Source organism: Phycodurus eques, chromosome 23, assembly GCF_024500275.1.
Source record: "Phycodurus eques isolate BA_2022a chromosome 23, UOR_Pequ_1.1, whole genome shotgun sequence".
In the NCBI taxonomy this organism is placed as follows: Eukaryota; Metazoa; Chordata; class Actinopteri; order Syngnathiformes; family Syngnathidae; genus Phycodurus; species Phycodurus eques.
In genome coordinates this window covers 250284-277500 of record NC_084547.1, presented here as the reverse complement: position 1 = coordinate 277500, position 27217 = coordinate 250284, and the positions used below count along the sequence as shown (strand labels likewise).

Here is a 27217-nt window from a genome sequence, read left to right as displayed (position 1 = left end):
ACCAGAGCAGTCAAAGGTGGTGCCAGCGTGACAACTAACGTGCCCGGTGGGTTCTATTTAACCGAAGATAAGGTTTGTTACAAGAGCTACGAAGGAGTCATAAATCGAGTCAATTCTTGAGAAAAAATAAAGATTCACAAACACTAAATCATTATTTTTGCATTGGACCGATACCGGGCCGTGAGGCATTTGTTACTGGGCCGCAGAGAAAGAATGACCAATTTATATAATTTCTGTTGTGTTGCAATTTGCGTGTCAGTGTCTTTTTTTTTTTTTTTTTTTTTTTTTTTTTTTTTAAATTGACCGGCTCTTCTCTGCCCCAATAGCTCAATTGACACGTCGAGACTGCACAGAACGCTTCCATTTCCGGTCCCAGCGTGCTCGAATGCTTCTATTTCCGGTCCGAGCGGGCTGGCTAACGGCGGCAGAGCTCAAAGAACGAAATCATTTCATAAATGAATTCAGTTCATTACAGTTACTGAAAAGATTTGTTATTTTGAACAAAATGTTCGCGAACGAAACAACACTATATCGCAACAGTTGACTCTCACGCACCAAGTCCACTCTGATACAGATACAGCCGTAGGTTGCTGCTCGACACAGGCAGAACTACTTTTACGGAGTTCAAAGTCTATTCTCATCGAGGAGCTACGGAACTGCAAAAACATTGTGCTGTATATGTATATATTTTCAATTCAGGTGGAGAATGCAGCCAAACAGAGAAAGACATTGAAGTGGAATGAGCTGAAGCGGGTGAACCACATGGATTTTTCAGAATCAACTCTCAGCCATATTTGACATGTATTCATCCAGGTCCAGCTGACAATGATGCGCGTGCGGCTGCCGGCCTGCAAGGTGGTTAATGCAGTTGGACATTTAATCTGACAAAGCATTGACATACACATAAAACAACAGAATTTCTACTTTTCACAAACATATGTTTCCAACATTAGTGGATGAATATTTGTTTTGCAAAGAAGGTTCTGCTCTGCCTCAAACATCTATTGAAAATACAAAAAAGTGTCATGTAATCTGTTGCTGTTCACACAAAAACTAAGCAGTATATATTTTTTTTCATTTTCTTCCCCTTCTTTATAGTATGTGAGGTTACTTACTGTAAGGTAGTGGTAGGGTAGAGTGTGACTAGACATGAGGATGGTGGTGTGTAGGATGACTGGTGGTGGAGAGGAAGATTAAGAAGACAAGGCAGAGCAGAGAATCATGTGAGAGAAGAACTGGTCCTGCATGCGGAGGTCTGGTGTGGCAGAGATGTATGTATGTTAGTTTGTATGTATGTTAGTTTCAGGTGGAGGTGGGAGTGCATCATGGATCACCCCTAAGACCCTTCCCGTTTGCAGTGGTGATGGATTAGGCTGACAGATGAGGTAAGACTGGAATCCCCCGTGGACCATGATGTTCGCAGATGACCTGCAGTGAAAGCAGTGAGCAGGTAGAGGCATGCACTGGAAAGGAGAGGAATGAAGATTAGCCAAGGTAAGACAATATATCTGCATGAATGAGAGGGGTGGTGGGGGAAGAGTGAGGGTGGAGGTCTTCTAATACTTGGGGTCAACAGTCCAGAGCAATGGTCTCCCTTGGCAGTGATTAGATCTCCCTAAACATGAACACACAAGTAGTTCTGTTGTCAATAAAAAATTTTTTTAAAAAGTATGCAGCTTGAAAAGAAAAAAAACAAATGTCACCATTGCAGTCTTCTGTTTTACAAGAAGATTATCACCAAACGTGTCGTAAGGAAACAAATAGAAAAATCAAGATGTTTCAGTCGAGGATCATTTAAAAAGTGTCTGCCAGGACCCTAAAAATGGCAAAAAATAAAGCTGTACTACATTAAACTGTATGTTAAATATCCTTTACCGCTTATCCTCACGTGGGTCACGAGCGTGTTGGAGGCTATCCCAGCTATCTTCGGGTCCACCCTGAACTGGGTCGCCAGCCAATCGCAGCGCATGCAAAACGATGTATTAGTTTTTTTGTCATGAAACTGTTATTTCAATGTCTGATTGGTGAAATTCAAAACAAACATTTCTGCGAAGAATGCTTGCATAGCGGAAGAGTAAATGAGACAATTGTCAATGTATAGTGGACTTCATGCAGAATGGCCGAGCTGTTCTGTTGCTAACTAACCGAAATGAAACAATGGTAAATTCAGATTTTGATGTGCCTGTTATTTGTTTTTATTTAAGCTTCAGCGGTGAAGAGTTCCGCTACCGTTTTTCACTTCTTAAATAAAGTATTAAGTGAATGATACATAAAAGATGAAAATGCTGCAACCAGGAATGAAAGGCGTGTGTAAATGAAGGAAGCAATACTGTGCATAAATGACGATGCTGAAACCGGAAATGGAAGCTGTTTTATTTTGAAATGATTCTCCTTAGTTCCAGGCCTGATGGTGGTTGAGGTCTGCGGGATGGGACTTGAGACATGAGGTGGAGGTGGTCCTCTGTTTGAAACCGGGTGGAAACAAGGCCTGTGTTTTTTTTTTTTTTCAAATCTGCCATTAAAAACAGCTTCACCAATGGCTGAAAGCTGACGCAAAAACCTCCTTGCCGTCAGGGAATCGAACTCGAGTCCGCGTGCGCAGCGTGAGTAGTTCAGCTCAACAGCCCAAAACCAAATCCCATTCATTTTCTATGGTAGTGGTAAACCACGACCGATGCAATATTTTTCTGGGCCACTACTATGGAATCAGATTTGTGCTAAAAAGATTCACTCAAATTGTTTTAATGGAAAAAGTGAAACAAAGATTGACACAAAACTTTTTAAATCGCAAACGTGCCAATTATTATTATTTTTTTTTCGTTTACAGTTTCAGTTTTAAGTTTCTGTTTTTGTCGATGACTTTCGGCACAAACGAATTGAATTAAGACTAAAGAAACTTAACTTGTGGTGCTAAACTATAAAGTGTATTTGTGATCCTTAATAAAATACCTCTTCAAACAGTGAGGGTGACTCAATATCAAATCCATTTCCCTCATTAGAAAGAATTAATTATCTTTAATTTAATTTAATCTTTAATCCATTGGAAAGAGACAAGGCCTAAATGAAGAAACTGCGAAGGTGGGGCACTGTGGAGGATGAGAGAGTGACAAAATGATGTCACACTCTGCTCACACTGATGAAGATGATGATGATAAAAATGGTGCCGTACCCATTATTTGGTAATGTACGGCACACGGGTTAAAGAATGATGTCTTCAAGATGAACCAATAACTTCAATATTAATGTAGTTGGCAACACAGTACAGTAAGTACCTAAACGTAAACAAGCACACCATTCTCGGTAAACTTATTTAATCTTAACTGATAGATGGACCCCGAATGTGGTCCATGGAGGCAACAGTTGTGTGAGCGTTTGCGCGTGCACGTCAACGTGCAAGTTGTCTGCGTGAACGGTTAAATGCCATTGAGTGGCTGGAGTGCGAGTTTTGGATGTCATCGTTTCCGGCCCCTCCCCCAAATGAAGCAAGCCTCGAGAGGCGCCTCGCAGACACGCCCCCTTCGTTACTCCACACACGCCTCGAAGACTCGGCACAACCTGTAACATCACTAGTTGTTATTTTGAAGACGTTACTGTAGTCTAATTACTTTCCCGGGAAAAGTAACACGTTACTTTGCTCGTTATTCAACATGGCGGTATTTTGGAGTAACGCGTAACTTTGTTTTTTGTAACGCGTTACTGGCATCACTTAATTTGTCTAACCCTATCTAGTTATGCCTCTGGTTTATCCAATGTTTTTGTGACGTATATATCAAATAAATGAATTATACTGTATTCTAAGTCAAATTTTTGCTCCCAACACAAAGTAAAACAAACCGACCTGCTGACAATTACAAAAACTCACAAGTTTGTAAATTCTGACACTTTAGTCCCTAATAGCAGAATACAAAGATTTGCAAATCATGTTCGACCTGTATTTAATTGAATACACTACAAAGACAAGATAGTTAATGTTCAAACTGATAAACTTTATTGTTTTTAGCAAATGATCATTAACATAGAATGTTATGGCTGCACCACATTCCAAAAAAGGTGAAATAGGTGGCAAAAAAGACTGAGAAAGTTGTGGAATGCTCATCAAACACCTGTTTGGAACATCCCACAGGTGAACAGGCTAATTGGGAACAGGTGGGTGCCATGATTGGGTATAAAAGGAGCTTCCCTGAATTGCTCAGTCATTCACAAGCAACGATGGGGCGAGGTTCACCTCTTTGTGAACGAGTGTGTGAGAAAATAGTCGAACAGTTTAAGGACAATGTTCCTCAATCTACAATTGCAAGAAATTTAGGGATTTCATCATCCACGGTCCATAATATCATCAAAAGGTTCAGAGAATCTGGAGAAATCACTGCATGTAAGCGGCAAGGCCGAAAACCAACATTGAATGCCCGTGACCTTCGATCCCTCTGGCGGCACTGCATCAAAAACCGACATTAATGTGTAAAGGATATCACCACATGGGCTCAGCAACACTTCAGAAAACCAATGCCAGTAAATACAGTTCGGCGCTACAGCCTTAAGTGCAACTTGAAACTCTACTATGCAAAGCAAAAGCCATTTATCAACAACACCCAGAAATGCCGCCGGCTTCTCTGAGCCTGAGCTCATCTAAGATGGACTGACGCGAAGGGTAAAGTGTTCTGTGGTCCAACAAGTCCACATTTCAAATTGTTTTTGGAAAATTGTGGACGTCATGTCCTCCGGGCCAAAGAGGAAAAGAACCACCCGGACTGTTATGGACGCAAAATTCAAAAGCCAGCATCTGTGATGGTATGGGGCTGTGTTAGTGCCAATGGCATGGGTATCCTACACATCTGTGAAGGCACCATTAATGCTGAAAGGTACATACTGGTTTTGGAGAAACATGTGCTGCCATCCAAGCAATGTCTTTTTCCTGGACACCCCTGCTTATTTCAGCAAGACAATTCGAAACCACATTCTGCACGTGTTGCAACTGCGTGGCTTTGTAGTAAAAGAGTACTGGACTGTGGCCCGCCTGCAGTCCAGACCTGTCTCCCACTGAAAATGTGTGGCGCATTATGAAGCGTAAAATACGACAACGGAGGCCCCGGACTGTTGAACAGCTGAAGCTGTACATCAAGCAAGAATGGGAAAGAATGCCACCGACAAAGCTTCAACAATTTGTGTCCTCAGTTCCCAAACGGTTATTGAATGTTGTTAAAAGAAAAAGGTGATGTAACACAGTGGCAAACATGACCCTGTCCCATGTTTTTTGGAACGTGTCGCAGCCATCAAATTCTAAGTTAATGATTATTTGCTAAAAACAATAAAGTTGATCAGTAGTGTATTCAATTAAATATAGGTCGAACATGATTTACAAATCATTGCCTTCTGTTTTTGTTTGTTTAACACAACGTCCAAACCTCATTGGAATTGGGGTTGTAGAATCTCTGAAACTGAGACTAGTTATCCACTCAACTGAAATTCCATTACAGAAGTCAGAAGGCTGTTGTGTGTGTGTGTGTGTGTGTGTGTGTCTGTATGTATATGTAAATGCAAAACTAAAAAAGTAAAAATAATAAAAATACAAATTCATTGTTTTCATCCCAATATTAAGAAGTTAGTGAGGGAAACTGATACTGTTACCCAACTTTCTCCCAGGATCTTCTGTTATCCTGGTTTGTCAGGAACCTCGTTACCCTGACTTCCGATTAACACAACAATAACAACAACACGTCCTAATAGCTATTGACAATGAAACAACTGTACCACAAGTCTCCCAAATTTCACAATTTCCAATGTGCAGAATTTGTGATTTAATCAAACAGGTTTCTGTCGGTGCACCGGGGAGATTGCAGTCCAATTGAATCCCTGTCCACTCCTCTGTCTTTTTATCTAATGCCCTTCCAGGATCACATACTGGGTCACCATTTGAAGGAACCGTAATTTTATAATCATCTATTACCATGCGTGTTCGTTTTCGTGGAAGAACTACAATTATAACAAAGTGTTAAAAGTCAACCAATTTATTCCTGACAGAGGAGTCTATACATTTTACAGCGCTCTGGGTTAGGCAGCTCCGCTTATCCTAGCCTCAGCAGAGACAGCGCAGACTGAACAAAGACTTATACAATGTTTGAAAGAGGAAGTATGGAATCGCTGTCGTCTGATTGGTCCATGGTCCCATCTGACGTCCTCATTGTCCTGCAAAATGATGGCCATTTGCCGTCTCCGCAGTCTTGCAGCTCATGTTTACAGTGGCTCCCCGCAGCCATTGCCTTCTCCGACATCTGGTCTCTGCTGGATCAGTATCCACCCTGCCGGGAGCTTTCCTGCATCACACCCCCACACCCTTATCTGATTTACATGATATGCTATACTGCAATAAACACCCTTGTTTACCCCCAGACCAGTTACGCCGTAAAACCCTATACCACCTTCACATCTCACTTATCATGAATGAAAATAACAGAGGACTAATAATGTTCCATTATCAATCACATATTTACATACTATATATATATATAATATTTCTTTCCTATTCTGACTTCAATTCAAAACATTAAAAACATCCTTAATCCATTCATCTATACTTGTTTCCTCCAATCCCAAATGTACTTCATTTAATGAATAATAATTCCCTGTCATGATTTGTTATTGTCCTGTTCGGCTTTTAGGTCAAGCAGAATGGAAAATCCGTATCCCTTTTATGCCGAAACAGTTTTACTGTGTCACAGTGGAGTTGTTAAGCTTCCGCTGTGGTTTCTTAGTATTATAATTGAGGTTTATTGAGAATCAGTCGAACAGTTAAACAGGTCCAAGTTTCTAGAGGGGAGAGAGAAACAAAGCACTAATTGTAAACAGGATGAAAGAAGTAAATCATGACATTATCGACAACAATGAAACATTAAATATGAGTGTTGCATGGGGCTGTAGTGCTACACCCTGTGAGGGAAGGACAGGACAAGATAGAACAGGACAAGGACAGGAGAAGAAGCATGTAGGACAAGGGTCATGAACCCGACTGTACAACTGAAGTGTGTTGGCTTGAATTATGTAAATTATAGAAGTGTACACGACAAGAGTATAAGTGAGGGGATACACAAGCGATATGCATATTCATTATTATTTGTCGCAACCTGACAGAGGTTATAATAATTTATTATTTTTATACCTTATATACCATTTGTATTACTAAATATTCAAAAAAAAAAAAATGTCATAATTGTAGACCAATTTCCAGCCTTTGTTTTAGTAATGACTAATAAAACAGACGAAACATGCTATATTCTTAACTATCCTGAACGAAAATGCACATAACGATTAACTACAATATCGGAAAAAAAAAAAAAAAAAATCCCAAAAAAACATGTGTGGTAGGTTAATTGGGGACTCTAAATGAGGATAAGTGGCTTGGAAAATGGATGGATGGATGGATGGATAAATCAATATGTTTTCGTCCAGAAGGCTAACTATGAGAGTGAAGGGTGAGGAGAGGAAAAGGGTGTCACTAACAATCCCAGGTACAGGGGAGGACAGGCCACACACACACAACAAAATAAAAAGGCACACACGGTAAAATCTACAGCAACCTAAACATCCAAATGAGACTAAGTGGCCCACCACCTGTCAACCTGGCAGCCCACCTGTTTTGGACTTGTCAAAAGCCTTTGACCCAATCAATCTTGGCATCCTCTTATGCCAATGCTGCAGTTTCTTCTCAGGATGATGACTTGACTGCGAGTCATTTTTATGGGAATCCAAAAGTCGGTGGTCTCCGACCCTGCCGAAATCCCCGGCAAGCCGACTGTGGCTGAACGAGGCCCCTGGATATTTTTGTGCGTGCGTGGTTTTCCGGATTTGAGCGTACGACATGTTTCAGTAGGAAATCCTTGTTTCTCCCGAGGCTGTCTACACATCCAGGAGAAACGAGTCATCAGGGGCTTATGTACAAAGACCTGCGTGGATTTCCTCCTAAAACATGGCGGACGCTGAAATCCAGAAAACGCCGTACGCACAAAAACATTCAGATCTGTGAAACTCTGCGTACTCATGAATCCAAGCACATTTCCTTCGTACATTCCAATTAACGTGGAAATGAGCGCACATGTCGGAGTAGCTCATATTTGAATATGCAAATCCCATTGCAATGACGCACCAGGTTACGTGAAACTTGCTGGCAGCTCCTTTTAGCATATGGTGGCCCAGTCCGCCATGGTTCACAGGTAAAGCAGCAGTTTCCATAGTGTAGTGGTTATCATGTTCGCCTCACATGTGAAAGGTCGTTGGGTGGAAACAGCTTTTTTTCGTCGCTTGCTTGTCAGCGGGCGGTTGTCCGTGGTTTGCGATATGGACACATTGCGGCAAGTGCGTCAAGGGAGATAGAGTTGCCCAAAAGGTGGAGGAGAAATCCCGTCATTGTGGAGGACAACACAGGGTGACACTTGGGTGTGGATGCAAAGTAAGAAAGACGAAATCAGTCCGGTTAAAGTGGTCAGTAAAATCAGTGATGCCGACGCAGTGAAGAGGCTCCAAAATGCAAAGAAATTTTCGCACCAGGTTCCACCAACCCAACCCGTGATTGCATAGTGGTTAATACTCTGTGTTGTGGCTGCAGCAACCCTGGTTCAAATCCGGGTCACGACAGGAATGCGACCCTGCAGTGACTTTCTTTAGTGCTGCTGAAGTTTGCTTGTGGGACAGTGAAAATACTCCACAGGGGGGTTACAGAGGGCCCAATACCTTTGTGGAGCAATGGATAACGGGTCTGACTACGGATCAGAAGATTCTCAGTTCAACTCCCGGGTAGCTCGTGCAAAGTTTTGCAAGTCATGTGGTATTAAACCCAATTCAGAATGCTGTATTTTGACACGTTCACCTTAAACGTCTGCGTTACGCTAACTCACACAACGCGGTCAGGTCTTACCATGACAGTGTCTAACATAATGGAAACCCCGAAGGTTAATAGCTGATAATATAAGTCCGACAACACATTTATTTTTGTAGCCTATAATGTACGCCGCCGGATATATAATGCAAACTTCACATTTAATAAAGACTACTGGGGGACAGAATTTCCACAACATTGTGAGTTTTGCCTTTGAAGTGATTCTCACCGTCGGCGACAACCTGAATGAGATAAATACAAGCGCAAATACATCACCAGAAAACAAGTTGCACGGTGGAGTTGAATTCATCCTTTGTAAAACAATGAGATGTTCCACAAAGGTTGAGCAAAGGTGGCATGAATAAGAGCTTGTTATGTCTTGATTGGTCGCTTCGGGATCGGGTGACGCCCCACCGGTGGGTCGCAGTCTCGGCCTCCGCACGCCCTCCTTCTTCTGCACCCTGGGCCGCTAATTAGTCATTAGTTTCAAGATCAAACATCATGCCGATGTAAATATTCCCATTCATCAGGTCCAGGGCTTTTGACATGAACTTTTTGCTCACCAGCCACTGTGGTGAGAGCGTCTGCTTTTCATTCTATCCCCAAAAGAGGACAGATATACAGTAGATAAATGGCATGAAGAAATTAAGAAGACCTAAAAGCCCAGTCAGTCAGGCAGATAAATTCTGTAATGATTCTCTTAAATACGGCAATGCAAACCCAAGCATTCCATCCCTGCTGGCCTGCTTTAGTGTTATTCTTTATCTCCTACGCTCAAGAGAGGACGTAGGTAAATCGCGGCCAATTTTATCGGTGAAAGAGCCAGTCATCATCTCCCTCGACGGGGGCCGTATTAACGGCCGCCATTAAAAAAAAAAGGAATCGATGGTTGTTTCTGTCAGGTAGTCTGAAGGACAAGCCGGGAGGAGTCAATTAAAGTCGGGTTATTGCACGATGTTAGCCAATTTAACAAAGCGCCACCACTAGTGTTGCGCAAACCATACGCAAGTAAGGCCCAAGTCATAAGTTTCAAGTTACTGATGCAAAAAAAAAAAAAAAAAAAAGTCATACAATCCTGCTCAGTCACATTTATTTGCACATTAGCCACTTTTGCACTCAGTATTTGGAGTTGCGTTAATAATAATGTAATGTCCAAAAAACTCATCCAGACTTTGAATATGGGCAAAAACTAAAACCTGGAAAACACAGAAGTTCAATGACGAAATGCAACCGGCTCCTGCTTGTTATGTATCAAGCTGTGACGGACTGACAAGTCCAAAATGTGGGCGGGCAAAAATCTGGCTGAAAATCAAATATTTCATCAGTAAATGATTCTAAAATGTATTTTGGAGGACTTTTTTTCTGTAGACATCTTTGAGTCCAGATGGAATAAGTGCCCATCCTCTCACCTTTAACTAGTCCCTTTACAGTATTTTGGCACTACTGCTAATTCTCTACATTTGCCCGCAATACTAGCTTTGTAAGTCAGTAGCATAGTAATGACTTTTTACATTAAACATTTACATTTTCATTAAAAGCATCTTGATCACTGCTATTCTCACCAGCACACTTGTGTGTCTTAACCTGATACTTATAAGAGAAGCTTTGGCCACAAATTGAGCAGGAAAAAGGTTTCTCACCAGTGTGCATTCTTGTGTGTATTTTTAACGTTCCCTTCGCAGAGAATCTTTGACGACAAACAGAGCAGGAAAAAGGTTTCTCTCTCGTGTGCGTGCTTGTGTGATTTTTTAAGTTTCCCTTCACAGAGAATCTCTGACCACAAACTGAGCAGGCAAAAGGTTTCTCACCAGTGTGGGTTCTTGAGTGTATTTTTAAATATCCCTTCTGAGTGAATCTTTGACCACAAACTGAGCAGGCAAAAGGTTTCTCACCAGTGTGGGTTCTTGTATGTATTTTTAAGTTTCCCTTCTGAGTAAATCGTTGACCACAAACTAAGCAGGAAAAAGGTTTCTCAGTGCTGTGTTTTCTTGTGTGTATTTTTAAGCTTCCCTTCTCAGAGAAACTTTGACCACAAACTGAGCAGGAAAAAGGTTTCTCTCCAGTATGGGTTCGTGTGTGTCTTTTTAAGTGTTCCTTCTTATAGAATCTTTCACCACAATCTAAGCAGGAAAAAGGTTTCTCACCTGTGTGCAATCTTGTGTGTATTTTTAAGCTTCCCTTCCTTGAGAATCTTTGACCACAAACTGAGCAGGAAAAAAGTTTCTCACCAGTGTGCGTTCTCATGTGTTGTTTCAAACTACACTTATTAGCAAATGTTTTCCCACACTGAGAACATTTCCATCGTTTGTTGTCAGTCTGAAATGTCACATTAACTTCAGACTGTTTATCGTCATCATCATCAGTGTGTGTAGAGTGTGACGTCATGTCGTCACTATCTGATAGTGGAGCTAAGAGTCCGTCTGCTTGTGATCGTCCACAGTGGTCTCCATCACCTTCTGTTGTCATGTGTTGACTTGAGCTGCTGCTTGGAGGCTGCGCCCCTCTGCTCTCCTCACTTTGACCTTCATCTTCACTCTTCAGAGAGGCACCAGTCGATGGAAACTTGGTGATATCCTCCGCCTCCTCTTCCCGTTTGATGTGGGGGCGTGTTTCTTCCTCCTCTTTTTCAATTGAAATGGGCTCCTCTTCCTCTTTGATGTGGTGGACCTCTTCGTCCTCCACTTCCTCTTTAATGTGAGGGGGCTCTGGCTCCTGCCGCTCAGTAAGAAGATCTTCAGTGATGTCTGCAAGACACAAGAAGACAAACATGCATGGTTTGGCAAGTCTTTCCTCATGTTGTGACTTAAATGTTGTGTATTATGGTTTACATTTTTAATTTCAGGTTGATGTGTAAGCAGGAATAGTTTGATATGTTGGAAAGAATAAAACTGGGCGGGTTAATAACAATAAAATGTGAAAAAGTGTAAAATAATAAAGTGAAGAAAGTCTCAAAAAAGGTAATATCGTGGGACCCTTGCCTACCCCCCGGATTGGCATTTGCTAATTTTTCTGTATAGGCTTTTTTTATGTAAGAGCGACCTCTTGTAAAAATAATTTCAGCAGCAGTGAAGTGAATACCATAATATGCAGTTAAAAATAATTTTACAAAGCCTCACCGCATTCATCCCAACATCGCCGTTTAAAAGGTTTCGGAGGGATATTGTACATGATTGCTGCACCTGTTTTTAGCTCGTTATGAACCCTTTATTCAACATGTGCTTTTACGGAATGTCATTATTTTGTAAATCTGTATATATCACATTGTACAGTTTGGTTTGTTTTATTTGCTTTTATTTTGCTTTCAATCAGCCCCTCTTTGAATAATTTCAAATGACATAATTGTGATTTGTAACTTTTTATTTCAGTTTTGATGTTTAATTTATTCAATACCATGCCTTGGCACTATAATTGCTATTCTCATATACAATAATGTAGTGGATAATTTTGCTTGGAGTGGGTTGCTGCAGCAGCCTCGACAGCAAATAGAGTTGTTTTAAAAAAAAAAAAAAAAAAAAAGTATATATACCAAATTGTGCTGGGAACGCTCATGTTCTGGGGGAGGCGAGGGACATCGAGTCCGAGTGGACCGCGCCTCCATTGCTGAGGCGGCCGACCGGAGCTGTGGCCGTAAGGTGGTTGGTGCCTGTCGTGGCGGCGATCCCCGAACTCGTTGGTGGACACCAACAGTGAGGGATGCCGTCAAGCAGAAGGAGTCCTGTCGGGCTTTTTTGGCCTGTGGGACTCCTGAGGCAGCTGATGGGTACCGGCTGGCCAAGCTGAATGCAGCTTTGGTGGTCGCTGAAGCAAAAACTCGGGCACGGGAGGAGTTCGGTGAGGCCATGGAGAAAGACTTCCGGACGGCTTCGAGGAAATTCTGGTCCACCATCCGGCGTCTCAGGAGGGAGAAGCAGTGCACCATCAACACTGTGTATAGTGGGGATGGGGCGCTGCTGACCTCGACTCGGGACATTGTGAGCCGGTGGGGAGAATACTTCGAAGACCTCCTCAATTCCACCGACACGCCTTCCCATGAGGGAGCAGTGTCTGGGTTCTCTTAGGCGGGCTCTTCTATCTCTGGGGTTGAGGTCACCGAGGTGGTTAAAAAGCTCCTCGGTGCCAGGGCCCCGGGAGTGGATGATATTCGCCCGGAGTTCCTCAAGGCTCTGGATGTTGTAGGGCTTTCCTGGTTAACACGCCTCTGCAACATCGCGTGGACGTGTGTGGTGGTCCCCCCTTTTAAGAAGAGGGACCGGAGGGTGTGTTCCAACTACAGGGTGATCACACTCCTCAGCCTCCCTGGTAAGGTCTATTCAGGGGTGCTGGAGAGGAGGATACATCGGGAAGTCGAATCTCAGATTCAGGAGGAGCAGTGTGGTTTTCGTCCTGGCTGTGGAACAGTGGACCAGCTCTACGCTCTTGGCAGGGTCCTCGAGGGTGCATGGGAGTTCGCCCAACCAGTCTACATGTGTTGTGTGGACTTGGAGAAGGCGTTCGACCTTTTCCCTCGGGGGGTCCTGTGGGGGGTGCTTCGGGAGTATGGGGTACCGAACCCCCTGATATGGGCTGTTTGGTCCCTCTACGACCGGAGTCAGAGTTTGTTCCGCATACCCGGCAGTAAGTCGGACTCGTTTCCGGTGAGGGTTGGACTCTGCCAAGGCTGCCCTTCACAGATTCTGTTCATAACTTTAATGGATAGAATTTCTAGGCGCAGCCGAGGCGTAGAGGGTGTTTCCGGTTTGGCGGTCTCAGTACTGCATTTCTGCTTTTTGCAGATGATGTGGTTCTGTTGGCTTCATCAAGCCGTAACATCCAACTCTCACTGGAGCAGTTCGCAGCCGAGTGTGAAGCGGCTGGGATGAGAATCAGCACCCCCAAATCTGATACCATGGTCCTCAGTCGGAAAAGGGTGGCGTGCCCTCTCCAGGTCGGCCGAGGATGAGATCCTGCCCCAAGTGGAGGAGTTCAAGTATCTTGGGGTCTTGTTCACGAGTGAGGGAAGAATGGAACGGGAGATCGACAGACGGATCGGTGCAGCGTCTGCAGTGATGCGGACTTTGTATCGATACGTTGTGATGAAGAAGGAGCTAAGCCGAAAGGCGAAGCTCTCAATTTAGCGATCGATCTACGTTCCTACCCTCACCTATGCTCACGAGCTGTGGGACGTGACCGAAAGAACAATATCCCGGATACAAGCGGCTGAAATGAGTTTCCTCCTCAGGGTGTCCGGGCTCCTCCTTAGAGATAGGGTGAGAAGCTCGGTCATCCGGGAGGATCTCAGAGTAGAGCTGCCACATCGGGAGGAGCCAGATGAGGTGGCTGGGGCATCTGATTTGGATGCCTCCCGGACGCCTCCCTGGTGAGGTGTTCCGGGCACGTCCCACTGGCAGGAGACCCCGGGGACGACCCAGGACACGCTGGAGAGCCTACATCTTTCGGCTGGCCTGGGAATGCCTCGGGATCCCCCCGGAAGAGCTGGATGAAGTGGCTGGGGAGAGGGAAGTCTAGGCGTCCCTGCTAAAGCTACTGCCCCCGCAACCCGACCTCAAATAAGCGGTAGAAAATGGATGGATGGATGGAAAATGTATGGATAATCTTAAAAGATGTCTCTCTAACTTTGTTCCTAATTAGAGATCTCTTCGGTAGGAGCCAGACCTGGGTCCTGACCCACCAGTTGAGAATCATGCACTCGACCACTCCTGGGGCCTCATGTATAAAAGGTGCGTACGCACAAAAACTTGGCGTACGTTCTTTTTCACAGCAAAGTTCAGATGTATCAAGAGTGAAATGAGCGTGGAAATGTGCGGTGCCTCACGATACGATTTGCATGTATGTTAACCAAAAAAAAAAAAAAAAAAGACTGAAAAAATGAAATACAAAAACCCTTCAAAAGAAGAAGACAAGATGAACCTTCCAGACCGCTGGTGTCAAACTCAAGGCCCGGGGGCCAAATCTGGCCCGCCAAGTCATTTCATGTGACCCGCGAAAGCAAATCATCTGTCAACTTGCACGATTATCGCGCAAATTCTCATAAAATAACAAATAGTAGAATTGAGACATTGCAAGCATTTTCCGTTTATGGTGACTTGAGCAATAGTTGAACAAACTATTATCATTGACTTTTGATTTCAAAACTCGGTATCCATCAATTTGTTGTGTGTATGTAATAATGAAGAGACGAAACATTTATCATGGTTTCACAGTCAACGGCCCTCTGAGGGAAACCGTGACGACAATGTGGCCCGCGACAAAAATTAGTTTGACACACCTGTTCTAGACCTATCACCTTGAGTTACTTTGTGTATTACATCCACTATATAAATCAATTTGCCTTGCCTTGGCTCATCCATATTTGAATCCGCTCGAGACAACTGGACGGCACACCTCCTCTTCTGTGTGTGTGTGTGTGTGTGTGTGTGTGTCCTTTCTGTGTTGTTACAGCAAGTATTCATCGCATGACGTCGCAGGTTGCTAAAGTAATAATCACGGGACATAACGAATCGATAACGAAATTTGGTGCCAAATCTGAATTATCGACTCCCGCTTCTCGCCCAGAGTGAGCTGGGATAGGCTCCAGCATGTGACGATAAGCGGTATGGAAAATGGATGGATGGATAATTTAACTTTTTTTTTTTAAATTCATTTTACCGATTCATCAATGCAGCCCTAATTATATGTAATGTCACACAGTGCCCTTAAATAAGCACAGGAATATTATTAACATTAGAATGCATTTCCTAAACAAGTGAGAGAGAAGTGAACCAACCTGCTCTAAATTGCACAGTTTGAGACTGCAGCTTGAAAACAGCGTCCAGTAGTTGACATTGTGGCTCCTTTTTTTCTTTTGGTCCACCAAGTTCCTCCTCGTACTCTGCTGTCCTTCTTGCACACATTTTCACACGACGATAGCAGCACTATACGCTCCAAGTTAGAGGGATGAGAAAAGCAAGTGTGAATCGGACATGTCAAACAATTATATCAAGATGAAGATTTGGACATTGTGGGTTAAACCAGTGTTTCCCAACCAGGGGTACACGAGCAACAAACAGGCTTGGACAGGTGTCACGGAATACATGTACCGCCGCTATGTATTCAGGATTTATAACAAAATAAACTGTAATCCAGTCGTTACTGAAAAACGACATGTAACCAGATGACAGCTACATATATTAAAAATGTGGATTATTTCACAGGATTACGTGACCCGGGTTAACAACGGCCATTTTCAAGAACAAGGGTGATGTGCAGAACTGTGGGAACTATAGAGGAATAAAGTGGATGAGCCACACAATGAAGTTATGGGAAAGAATAGTGGAAGCTCGACTCAGGACAGAAGTGAGTATTTGCGAGCGACAGTATGGTTTCATGCCTGGAAAGAGCACCACCGATGCATTATTTGCCTTGAGGATGTTGATGGAAAAGTACAGAGAAGGTCAGAAGGAGCCACATTGTGTCTTTGTGGATCTAGAGAAAGCCTATGACAGAGTACCCAGAGAGGAACTGTGGTATTCCATGCGGCAGTCTGGAGTGGCAGAGAAGTATGTTAGAATAATACAGGACATGTACGAGGGAAGCAGAACAGCGGTGAGGTGTGCTGTAGGTGTGACAGACGAATTTAAGGTGGAGGTGGGACTGCATCAGGGATCAGCCCTGAGCCCCTGCATGTTTGCAGTGGTGATGGATAGGCTGACAGATGAGGTTAGACTGGAAACCCCGTGGACCGTGATGTTTGCAGATGACATTGTGATCTGCAGTGAAAGCAGGGAGCAGGTGGAGGAACAGTTAGAAAGATGGAGGCATGCACTGGAAAGCAGAGGAATGAAGATGAGACAAAAGTAAGACAGAATATATGTACATGAATGAGAGGGGTGATGGGGGAAGAGTGAGGCTACAGGGAGAAGAGATAGCAAGGCTGGAGGACTACTATACTTGGGGTCAAGAGCAATGGTGAGTGTGGTCAGGAAGTGAAGAAACGGGTCCAAGCAGGTTGGAACGGGTGGAGGAAGGTGTCAGGTGTGTTATGTGACAGAAGAGTCTCTGCTAGGATGAAGGGCAAAGTTTATAAAACAGTGGTGAGGCCAGCCATGATGTACGGATTAGAGACAGTGGCGCTGAAGAGACAACAGGAAGCAGAGCTGGAGGTGGTGGAAATGAAGATGTTGAGGTTCTCTCTCAGAGTGACCAGGTTGGATGAAATTAGAAATGAGCTCATCAGAGGGACAGCCGAGGTTCGATGTTTTGGAGACAACTTCGATGGTTTGGCCATGTCCAGAGGAGAGAGAGTGAGTACATTGGTAGAAGGATGATGAAGATGGAGCTGCCAGGCAAGAGAGCTAGAGGAAGACCAAAGAGAAGGTTGATGGATGTCGTGAGGGAAGACTTGAGGGTAGTTGGTGTTCGAGAGGAGGATGCACGAGATAGGCTTACATGGAAAAGGATGACGCGCTGTGGCGACCCCTAAAGGTACAAGCCGAAAGGAAAATAAGTTACATTAATATAATGGTACTTGGATCACATTGCTAACTACATTTTTAACAGGCCTGAGATTTCAATGTTCAAATTAAGGAGATTAAATAAAATGATTTTCATTCAATAAGGAGTTGCAGTGACTTCGGTACTTTTGGAGAATCATCAAACGTATGGTGTTAATATGATATTCTATATTCTGGTCCACACGCTTTACTAGTAGGTGACGCGAAAAGAACACGTCTCGCTCACACTTGATCTCTCCGTGGCGAAGTGTTGATCACAAAAAAAAAAAAAACGCGTTTCTTTGTTAGCATGCTAAGCTAAAGTAGGCCAAGAAGCTTCAACGTGCAACCAGACGAATTCAACCGGACACGTAGACCGAACGAATAATGTCTTAGTCCAGTAAGGAAGAGATGGACTTACTGTGACGAGGATTCCGCACGTTTGGTACAAATTCAGGACTTTTTTTTAAGTGCAGCACGTGTAAGCGCGTGTGGTTACGGTTGAGACGAGTGTTGGCCATAGATATGAAGATTAGGTAAGCAATAGCGCTGTAGAAGGCTGGCTCACCAACGTGCCCAATGGCGGCCATGTTGGAAAGGTCGTTGTTCCCATGGAATGCAATGAATGACATTAAAATTAAGTCGTAACTTGCTAATTTCTTAACCGATATTCATGAGGGTGACTTTTTTTTGTCAACGCCAAATCGTAAGCCATCAATATACCACATTTGAAAAAACCCAAACGTTTTTTTTACACGTGACAGGGACTCCCAGTCACGTGTAATAATTGAGCAGCGTTTTCGTTTTACGTAACCGTGTGCAGCACAATGGCACAGTGTACCGGCATCTTTGGTCTTTTGGTTTTCTTGCCGTCCACACACGTGGAATGCGCTAACGACTTTGACCTCCCGAGTTTAGCGTCACTGTCTGTACAGAACTCAAAATGGGCGTGTCGTATCTACCTATCATAGATATCTGTGAGTGTCGTCATGCAAACGCAATCAATCCTCGCCTGCGACCTATTGGCTCCACGCTAATATCACGGCATGGAGTTATGTTTGATACATCCAATTACACATACACACCCAGATTTCCTAATAAACATATAGCTGCATTCCACTCAGTCGCACCGACACAACAAACACGCTACATATCAACACAGGGTGCGCTTGGAAATTCACTCCGGGCGCGCTCTCTGCACCCCGGAAACTTCGGGAACTCACAGCTCTTGTTGGAGGGTGCCATTCGATACGAGCAGAACGGACACATCCAATATGGCGGATGTACTGACGTATCCCTCCCAATAGCCAACACGTTCATGAGTAAAGTTATCAAAAATGTAGCACGCTCTGTCTCTGTGAGTACCGCAATCCTCGGACCGAGTGTTCGAAGGCACCCAGACACCGAGGCGAGATCGGATTGGTCCGAGCCTCCATTACGTCACGACAGGAAGCAGGTTTGGCCACAAAACAAGTTGAAAAAAGCTTCCGCGCTTTTTTTCGTCCGGACGGTACGTCATATTGTTTGACTCTGTAGTTTCGAATACATTGTTCAACTGTTCATTCGGCCTAATCATTGAAGAATCACCTCGACCAGAAGAAAAGAACCAGTCACGAAGAGGTTTGAACGGCCGTTGAAGCTTCTCGGCCTAGTTAGCTTAGTTAAGTTCGCTAGCCGCTAACAAAGAGACGCATCGCAAATGAGAGATCACCTGTGATTATCGTGTGGAAAATGTGTGCGAGAAGGAATTTTCTGGAACGAAAGAGGAGGACGAGCCACAACGTCAACTTGTGGACGCTTTTCGCATGCAGCCTCGTGTCGTGTTACACAGAGCAGGTTTGGACTCTTTTTACTCTCACTTGTTTCGTTACCAACTACCTTCTTGTGTTAAAAAATATTTCTGCGCTCATATTTGAGTGGAATTGTCATATCCATATGTCATAGTGACGGCCAAATGAAGCCTCATGAAGCGTTGACGATTTCCATCCAATTGGTTCTTTAAAAAGGTTGAGGTTGAGGTTTCACGAGCTTACAAACCATTCATTCATTTTCTACAGCAATTATCCTTTTAGGGTCGCGGGTGTGCTGGAGCCTAACCCAGGTGACTTGTGGCAAGAGGCGGGGTACACCCTGGACTGGTCGCCAGCCAATCGCAGGGCACATATCGACAAACACCCATTCGTTTTCTCACATTCACAAACAAATCCAAACCTACATGGTCCTGTGTGGAAAAAGTGATTGCCCCCTAAACCGAATAACTGGTTCATGGCAATGATTCCCCAAGTGTGGTACGTGGGCTCCTCTCGTGGTAGGCGAAACAATCACTGCTTAAGTAAAGTTTTAGTTACCTTTTTTGGGTACAATACTTTTGCGTTTAATCTTTACGAATTGCCTTTTTAAAAAACTTTTATTTAGCCATAATTTCTTTTTAAGGTCAGAGTGCAAGGATTTTATGACTGCCGTTTAAAATTCCCATTTTGATTGTTAATGTTTTGTAATACATGCCATTTACAACAAGGTGTAAACTCTAACGTGTCAAAAAAATTTTTTTTTATCGAGGACTTACTCTGAACGTGAAGCTACAATTTGGAATACCAGCGGGATGAGGATTTATATACACAGGATTAGACACGTCGTCAAACCCTCCATGTTTGAGCCAATCAGGAGGTCGGAGCGTGTCTGTGACAACAGCTAGCGGCTCGTTAGCAGCCGCGCAGACGTGCTTTCAAAATGCCCTCGGCTATTTGCTGGTGTGTGGTGTGCCGTTCAGAGGTGGACTTGCTGGTGTGTTTTGGGTCGTTGTCCTGCTGCAGAACCCAAGGTTGTTTCAGCTTGAGCTCAACAAACAGGGGGGCTGTCGTCATAAGCTGTTTCTTACTCCTTGAACGCCGGTAGCTCGATCATTCCACACATCTACCATCCACACACGTGTAATTTCTGAATATTACTCCGCGGCGGACTAATATGTGAGCGGCTCGGCCTGAGGTTCTACCTGTGCGCCCGGGACCTGCTTTGGATAAATCACAGGAGTTGACGAGACCAGAAAAAAAACACTTCCGGCGCTTCTGCTGTTAAGAAGTAACGGTACTTTTACTCCGTTACAATGATCTAAATGTTGCTCGCAACTTTTATTTATCAATGATTGCTTATTTATCAGCTCCCCAGACCTCAGACAATGTTTTTATTTTTTGCCACCTTTTTCATGCCTTTGGTGTTCGCATATCTCATAAAATAAGGCCTGCCCTCGACCTGCTGGCCTGTAATGTGAGACCTTCACCTGTCAATCAAATTATGCTGAAAATTGCTGAAGTTCTCTTGGGGTAATCTTTGGAGGCTGGCCACTTCTGGGTAGGTTCACCACTGTTCCATGATTTCTCCATTTGAGGTTAATGGCGCTCCCCGTGGTTCGCTGGAATCCTAAAGCTTTAGAAATAGCTTTTGTTAACCCTTTCCAGACTGATAGATGTCAATTACTTGATTTATCGACTATTCTAGAATTTCTTTGGATCGTGTCATTTTGTTGCAGCTTTTTTAGATTTTATATGAGTTGATTTTGTCAGGACAGATTGGGTGTGATCAGTGAAAATTAACCAAAAACTATGATGAGCCGCAATTATTTCACAATTTAATCAGGTGGCCAGTTGACTTTGAAGTTTTTGTTTTCCTTAATCAATGAAAACAGCATTTAAAAACAGCATTTTAAGTTCACGTGGTTTATATTTGTCTGATATTTACCTTTGCTTGATGATCTTAAACATTAAAGTGGGGAAACTATGCAAAAATGTCAGAATTTGTGATAGGTACCACTACTTTTTCATGGCACTGTATCCGTAGACAGCCTTTTCTGGCCGTTACTTAGAAACAACCACATGCTGTTACAAGCGATGTGGTCTCACTTTTCTGTTATGTTCTAATCTTCTGCCTGTTTTGATTTGATATGAAACTAGACATTGACATTGGCGTTTCTTTCTTCAAACCATATTAGGAGAAAAGTGTCCGCTACGACCCGATAAGAATAAATCGTTGCACAGGATTCAAATGCTAATATTCCATTAGAACCATTTCTAATAGCCAATAACTGAACCACATATGACTGCACCCATTCTTATGGATATTATACCATTCCCAATTGATTTTATGTCATTCTTTATAAGGTTGCAATGAGTACTCGAGTTTTTTGAGGACTTGAAGGACAACAAATGCTCGAGGATTTTTTTCTGCCTGGGGGATCCATTTATTTAACTTGTTCACTGCCAGCCCTCCCAGTTTGACCCTATTGGTATATTCAGTAGTTGACTGTTAATTTTTTTTTTTTTTTTTTTAAATCAGTTTATTTGAAAGGGGACAATGCAATTTCATAAAACACATGAAATACATATGTGAAGACTGTCCCAGTTTAAAAGACTTTATTTTTTTTAAATTGCACAGTGATGATAGTGCCTTGGTTTTTTTATCCATCACTTATATTACTTGTTTGTACAAAACTTCTAATGTTTTTTTTGCATTCTGACCAGCTTGGGACCAACTGGTTATGCAATAGTTAAAGTGACTAAGAATCATTGAATATAAGTAAATTTTTGTGGCTTCAGTTGACATTTCATTTCGAACGTTTAGCTGTAGACAGCACTCCTGCAACCAAGTTGTGGCACAGGACATTGTATGAGTGAGTTTAGCAGCAACAGTATCTTTGGACCGACCATGAACAAAGAAAACCGTGTCGTCTGCATACATTACGCACTCTGCTTCAGAACAAACAGTGGGCAAATCGTTGATATAAAGACTAAATAAAAGGGGGCCTAATATTGATCCCTGAGGGACTCCAGAGGCTAGCCTAAGAGACTCTGATCTGCAGTTGTTAACTGATACAGTTTGTGTTCGGTCATGCAGATATGATTCCATCCAGCTCACAGCTTTGCGAGAGAAGTAAAATTTTGAGAGCTTGGTAAGAAGAACAGAGTGATTTACTGTATCGAAAGCTTTCCTGAGGTCCAAGAACACCGCCCCTACAACTCCACCCTTGTCGAGAGAAGATTTTATTTTCTCAATGAAGAGGCATGTAGCCATTTCAGTGGAATGCTTGGATCTGAAACCAAACTGCATGGCATGGAGAGAGGGGGAGCTGCTGTTTAAATAATGGACAATCTGCTCTGACACCCATTTTTCTGCAACTTTGGAAATGGAAGAATGCTTATAGGCCGGTAGTTATTCAGACAAGTTGAGTCACCAGATTTAAAGACAGGGGTAACAAGAGCAGATTTCCAGGCCTTTGGAAAGTGACCAGATGAAATTGAAAGATGAATGATTGAGGCAATAGGAGTAGCAAGACTTGAACCTAGATCTTTGAGCATGTTCGTGTCCATTCCAAAAACATCCTTTGCCTTAGATGGTTTGAGTGAATGAATTAAATCGATAACTTTGGTCTCAGTAATTGTAATAGTAAAGAACTGCGTTGCAGACAATGCAGGGTATTCCTTCCTTTGTTTTACTGCAAACCTAGAAGAGATTTCTGACACAGATTCAATGAAGTAGTTGTTAAAAGCATCAGCCATCACTTGAGGTTCCGTCAGGATGTTTCCATTTAATTTAATTTGCATTAGTTTTGTTTTGTTATTTTGTTTATCACCAAATCGTTTTTTATTATAATTCCAGGTTATTTTTGAATTTCCCTTCGCACTATTCAAAGCAGAAATGAAAAAGTCAGCTTTAGATTTTCTTATTTCTTTCACTACCCTATTTCTCAGTGAAATAAAGTGCTGTCTATTGTATCCTGATTTGACCGACAACTTCAAGGAATGATCGCGTTCTTTCATCAGTTTCAGAATAAATGTGTTTAACCAAGGAAGGCCATTCTTTCTAGCTTTTAGTTTTATTATCTGTGTAAATTGTATCATAATTTATTGTATTTTGTTGTCAAATTTAGAACAATCCTCATCTATTTTTTTTACCAGGAAGTAATACATCCCAGTTTACTTCTTGGATAGAATCTTGGAAATGTTGTTGTTCATGTTTTGGTATCCTATTGGATTCAGTGGTGGCCAAGGGTTTGAAGCGCTTTTTTAATTTTCTTGTGACCATTATAAGATTGTGATCAGACAATCCTGTGAGCATATTGTATGGCTTCGAGATCCTTTCTGGCCTATTAGTAAAAGCTAGATCAATCTGAGTTCGGGTGGAGTTTGTAATTCTTGTAGGGCCATTAATTACCTGAGTCATATCCATATCATCCATACCCTTTTCAATTTTTTCCTAACTTTGTTAACTTCTCAATTAACATTTAGGTCACCCATTATTATCATCTCTTTTGCAAGATTGAGTTGTTTCAGTAAAATTTCCAGCTTTTCATAAAAAGCGGCATTTGATGAGGGAGGCCTATTAATAACTACAAGAATAAAAGACATTTGCTGTGACAAAGAAACAGTTAGTCCAAGAAATTCTAATCCATTCTCATCTGTAACATGTATTTCATTACAATTAAAAGTGTCCTTGGCATAAATCATAACACCTCCTCCCTTAGAACCCTGTCTGTCCTTTCGAAACATTTTATAACCAGGTACAGATAGTATTGCTGAGGGCGAAGATTCATGGAGCCATGTCTCAGATAGGCAGAGGAAGTCAATATTTGAGTCAGTGAGAAGGTGAGTGACCTGATCACTTTTTGTTAAAATGCTTCGTATATTTAAGTGTGCACAAAGAATGCCTTTTGGTTTACGTGTTGAGTCCCATATTAATTTAGAGTTATTAACGGTTTGGAACACCCTGCATTTCCGGTGCTTTAGTATTGCGGGGTTTGGAAGCCCCCTGTTTCTTTTATTGGCAATGTTTGCATATAGCTTTACGCTGCCAGCTTCCGCATCAGCCGGCAGTGCGTAGTGGAGGCCCAGCCGGCAGTGAGTGGTGGAGGCCCAGCCGGCAGTGAGTGGTGGAGGCCCAGCCGGCAGTGCGTAGTGGAGGCCCAGTGCGTAGTGGAGGCCCAGCCGGCAGTGAGTAGTGGAGGCCCAGCCGGCAGTGGTGGAAGCCCAGCTGGCAGAGGTAGAAGCCCAGGTAGCAGAGGCGGAAGCCAAGCTAGCAGTGGTGGAGGCCTAGCTAGCAGAGGTGGAGGCCCAGCTAGCAGAGGTGGAGGCCCAGCTAGCAGAGGTGGAGGCCCGGCTAGCAGTGGTGGAGGCCCGGCCAGCAGAGGCGGAGGCCCGGCCAGCAGAGGCGGAGGCCCGGCCAGCAGTGGTGGAGGCCCAACTCACAGTGGTGTTGGCCCAGGTGGCAGTGGTAGAGGCCCAGCTAGCAGAGGCGGAGGCCCAGCTAGCAGAGGCGGAGGCCCGGCCAGCAGAGGCGGAGGCCCGGCCAGCAGAGGCGGAGGCCCGGCCAGCAGAGGCGGAGGCCCGGCCAGCAGTGGTGGAGGCCCAACTCACAGTGGTGTTGGCCCAGGTGGCAGTGGTAGAGGCCCAGCAAGCAGAGGTGGAGGCCCAGCCGGTAGAGGTGGAGGCCTAGCTAGCAATGATGTTAGCTGATCTAGCATTGGTGTTAGCCCGGCTGCTTGAGGTAAAGGCCCAGTTGGCAGTGATGTTGGCCCAGGTAGCAGAGGTGGAGGCCCAGCTAGCAGTGGCCCAGGGTTTAGTTCAACATCACCAGCCAAAAGAAGTATCAGCAAGAGATTAAAAACACCCAGGAGTGGTTTGCCTGTGACAGCCTGTTCCTGCTCACCTGGGGGTGGCCTAGCATGGCCATAGTCCAGTACCCTTGTGAATAGCATGTGCTGACTCCATCTGGCTGGATACAAGGTTAGAGTGCCCCTTTTTCTTGTACACGTTGAACTTAGCAGAAGATAGAGGGTTATCCAAACGGCAACGGAATACGTTGATTGCATAATCCATGGTCCTATTTGATCTTTGGATGACTTTTTAAGCAAACTCACAGGACCTGCCAAACTGTGTGGCTGCACCCCGGCAGCCATCTTGTTTTTTTGTCAACGTGTTACCGGTATCCGCACATCGGCTAGTGCGGATAATGGCAGGAAAGTGTTACTTGTGAAGCTGAACAAAGCCAACGCATGACGAAAATGCGCTTAGGTCATCAATGTGGGGAAAAGGGGGTGAAAGTGAAGCAAACATAGTGCAGGAATATGGCGAAAATGAACTAATATAGTTTGCAAACCGCGTTAAACGCAGCAAAGAAGAAGGTGTGTCAGAGAAGAAATGCGAGGGGAAAAAGATGAAATGCTGCAAGTGTGGAGCATTTCAGACTGATTGTTATTGAAAATGACTGATAGTTTCATTTTCTTGAGCAAAAAATACAAAAAGAAAACTTGTAAGTGAATTATGGACACGCTAAACCCCCATACAGCAGGTCCTTTAAAATCATTCCCCATTTCAGTTCTGGTTTTTTTTTTCCCCCAGTGCCTAAAACGAAGCCCTCTTAGACTTTCTTGCAAACTATAAGTTGGTCCTCCCTCACTTTGTAAGTACCAGGCGCTGTCAATCTATCAGTGCCTATCCGCCATGATTGTGAGTTACTTAGTAATAATAACAGCCCATTTATACTACTACAATGTGCAGTTAACTAGCCTAAAATCCCCAAAATACATCTTCCCTGAAGTTTAATGTTATTTGGGCTACCACGCGTTGTGCATGGAGCGAGGCAGTGGTAAACTGGACAGCCACGCTCCACACCGGCGGCGGGCACACGGAGGGAGGCACCAGTGTCGGAGCCGTCCAATTTACCAAGACCACATGCAACATGCGTGGGCTCAAACAACGGCGACACTTCAGGGAAAATTAACTGTTTATTACATTCGCTAGCCCACGAGGTAACGAGCCAGCAAGTTAAGCGGTTCTCTGTTGTTCTAGTCGTCTCCTCGATGGGATCTCTGGTTGAAGGCGCTAACGTGTAAACAGGGTCGAGGAGGTTGTAAATGTTGTAAACAAATGAGATTTGACCCATCTGTGTTTGTCTTCATTTGTCATGCAGACATCAGTGAAAATCTTCACCCGGAGCAGCAGCAGTCAGTGTCCCCTCTCATCACATGAGGACGAAGAGGTTCAACACATCAAAGAGGAGGAGGAAGAATTCCCACACATGAAAGAGGAAGAGCAGGAGGAAATCATCAAGTTTCTATCAACTGGTGTCCCTTTGAAGAGTGAAGATGAAGGTCAAAGTGAGGGGAGACGAGGGGCGGAGCCTCCAGGCAGCGCCTCAGGTCAACACATGACAGCAGAAGGTTATGGAGACCAAACCCTTCTCCTGCTCTGTTTGTGGCCAAAGATTCAGCGTAAATGGAATCTTAATAAAACATATAAGAAGCCACACCGGTGAGAAACCTTTTGCCTGCTCAATTTGTGGTCAAAGATTCAATCGAAAGGGATATATGGCAACACACTCAAGAACACACACTGGAGAAAAACCTTTTTCCTGCTCAGTTTGTGCCCAAAGATTCGCCGTAAATGGAAGCTTAAGAAGACATACAAGAACCCACACAGGCGAGAAACCTTTTGCCTACTCAGTTTGTGGTCAAAGATTCCCTGAAAAGCAAAGCTTAAAAAGATACATTAGAACCCACACAGGTGAGAAACCTTTTGGCTGCTCAGTTTGCGGTCAAAGATTCTCTCATCAGGGAAACTTAAGAAAACACACGAGAACCCACACTGGTGATAAACTTTTTTCTTGCGCAATTTGTGGGCAAAGATTCTCTCGGAAAGGATTTTTGACAACACACTGAAGAACACACACTGGAGAGAAGTCTTTTTCCGGCTCAGTTTGTGGAAAGAGGTTCTCTCATAAGTATCTGGCTAAGAGTAACAAGTGTGTTGGTGAGAATAGCAGTGATCAATGAAAGTTTCGCCTCTCATCTGAGCAGGCTGCTTCAGTTCATGCAACAAGGATGATTGTATTCTCT

General features: G+C 43.6%; 2 protein-coding genes across 13 annotated transcripts in view; one reads left to right on the top strand and one right to left on the bottom strand.

Moving 5' to 3' along the window:
* LOC133397980 (oocyte zinc finger protein XlCOF6.1-like) overlaps nucleotides 1-26309 on the top strand; it is a 31036-nt gene extending 4727 nt beyond the window's left edge. For 3 of the 9 annotated variants that reach the window (XR_009767710.1, XR_009767717.1, XR_009767718.1), the window contains 3 exons: nucleotides 1-46; nucleotides 700-855; nucleotides 1099-2496. The exon at nucleotides 1-46 is cut by the window's left edge and continues 32 nt beyond it. The gene's annotated coding sequence lies outside the window, so the exon portion shown is untranslated. Of the gene's footprint in view, nucleotides 73-699; nucleotides 856-1098; nucleotides 2497-26292 lie in introns of those variants that run through there. The other 6 variants (XR_009767713.1, XR_009767714.1, XR_009767711.1 and 3 more) reach the window with 6 other exon arrangements.
* On the bottom strand, nucleotides 9940-18711 carry LOC133397978 (zinc finger protein OZF-like). Of its 4 annotated transcripts, XM_061669484.1 has the most exons (4): nucleotides 17756-17932; nucleotides 17291-17320; nucleotides 15630-17196; nucleotides 9940-11610 (listed from the first exon to the last, which is right to left on the bottom strand). In XM_061669484.1, the coding sequence occupies exons 3-4, from the start codon at nucleotides 15754-15756 to the stop codon at nucleotides 10379-10381; spliced, it is 1359 nt and encodes a 452-aa protein (XP_061525468.1). In that variant the 5' UTR covers nucleotides 15757-17196; nucleotides 17291-17320; nucleotides 17756-17932; the 3' UTR covers nucleotides 9940-10378. The 4 variants fall into 4 exon arrangements, with proteins under 4 accessions (XP_061525468.1, XP_061525471.1, XP_061525469.1 ...); XM_061669487.1 differs by lacking the exons at nucleotides 17291-17320; nucleotides 17756-17932 and adding an exon at nucleotides 18558-18711 and having other exon boundaries at nucleotides 15630-15784; XM_061669485.1 differs by lacking the exon at nucleotides 17291-17320 and having other exon boundaries at nucleotides 15630-15784.
* Nucleotides 26310-27217: the final 908 nt, after the last annotated feature.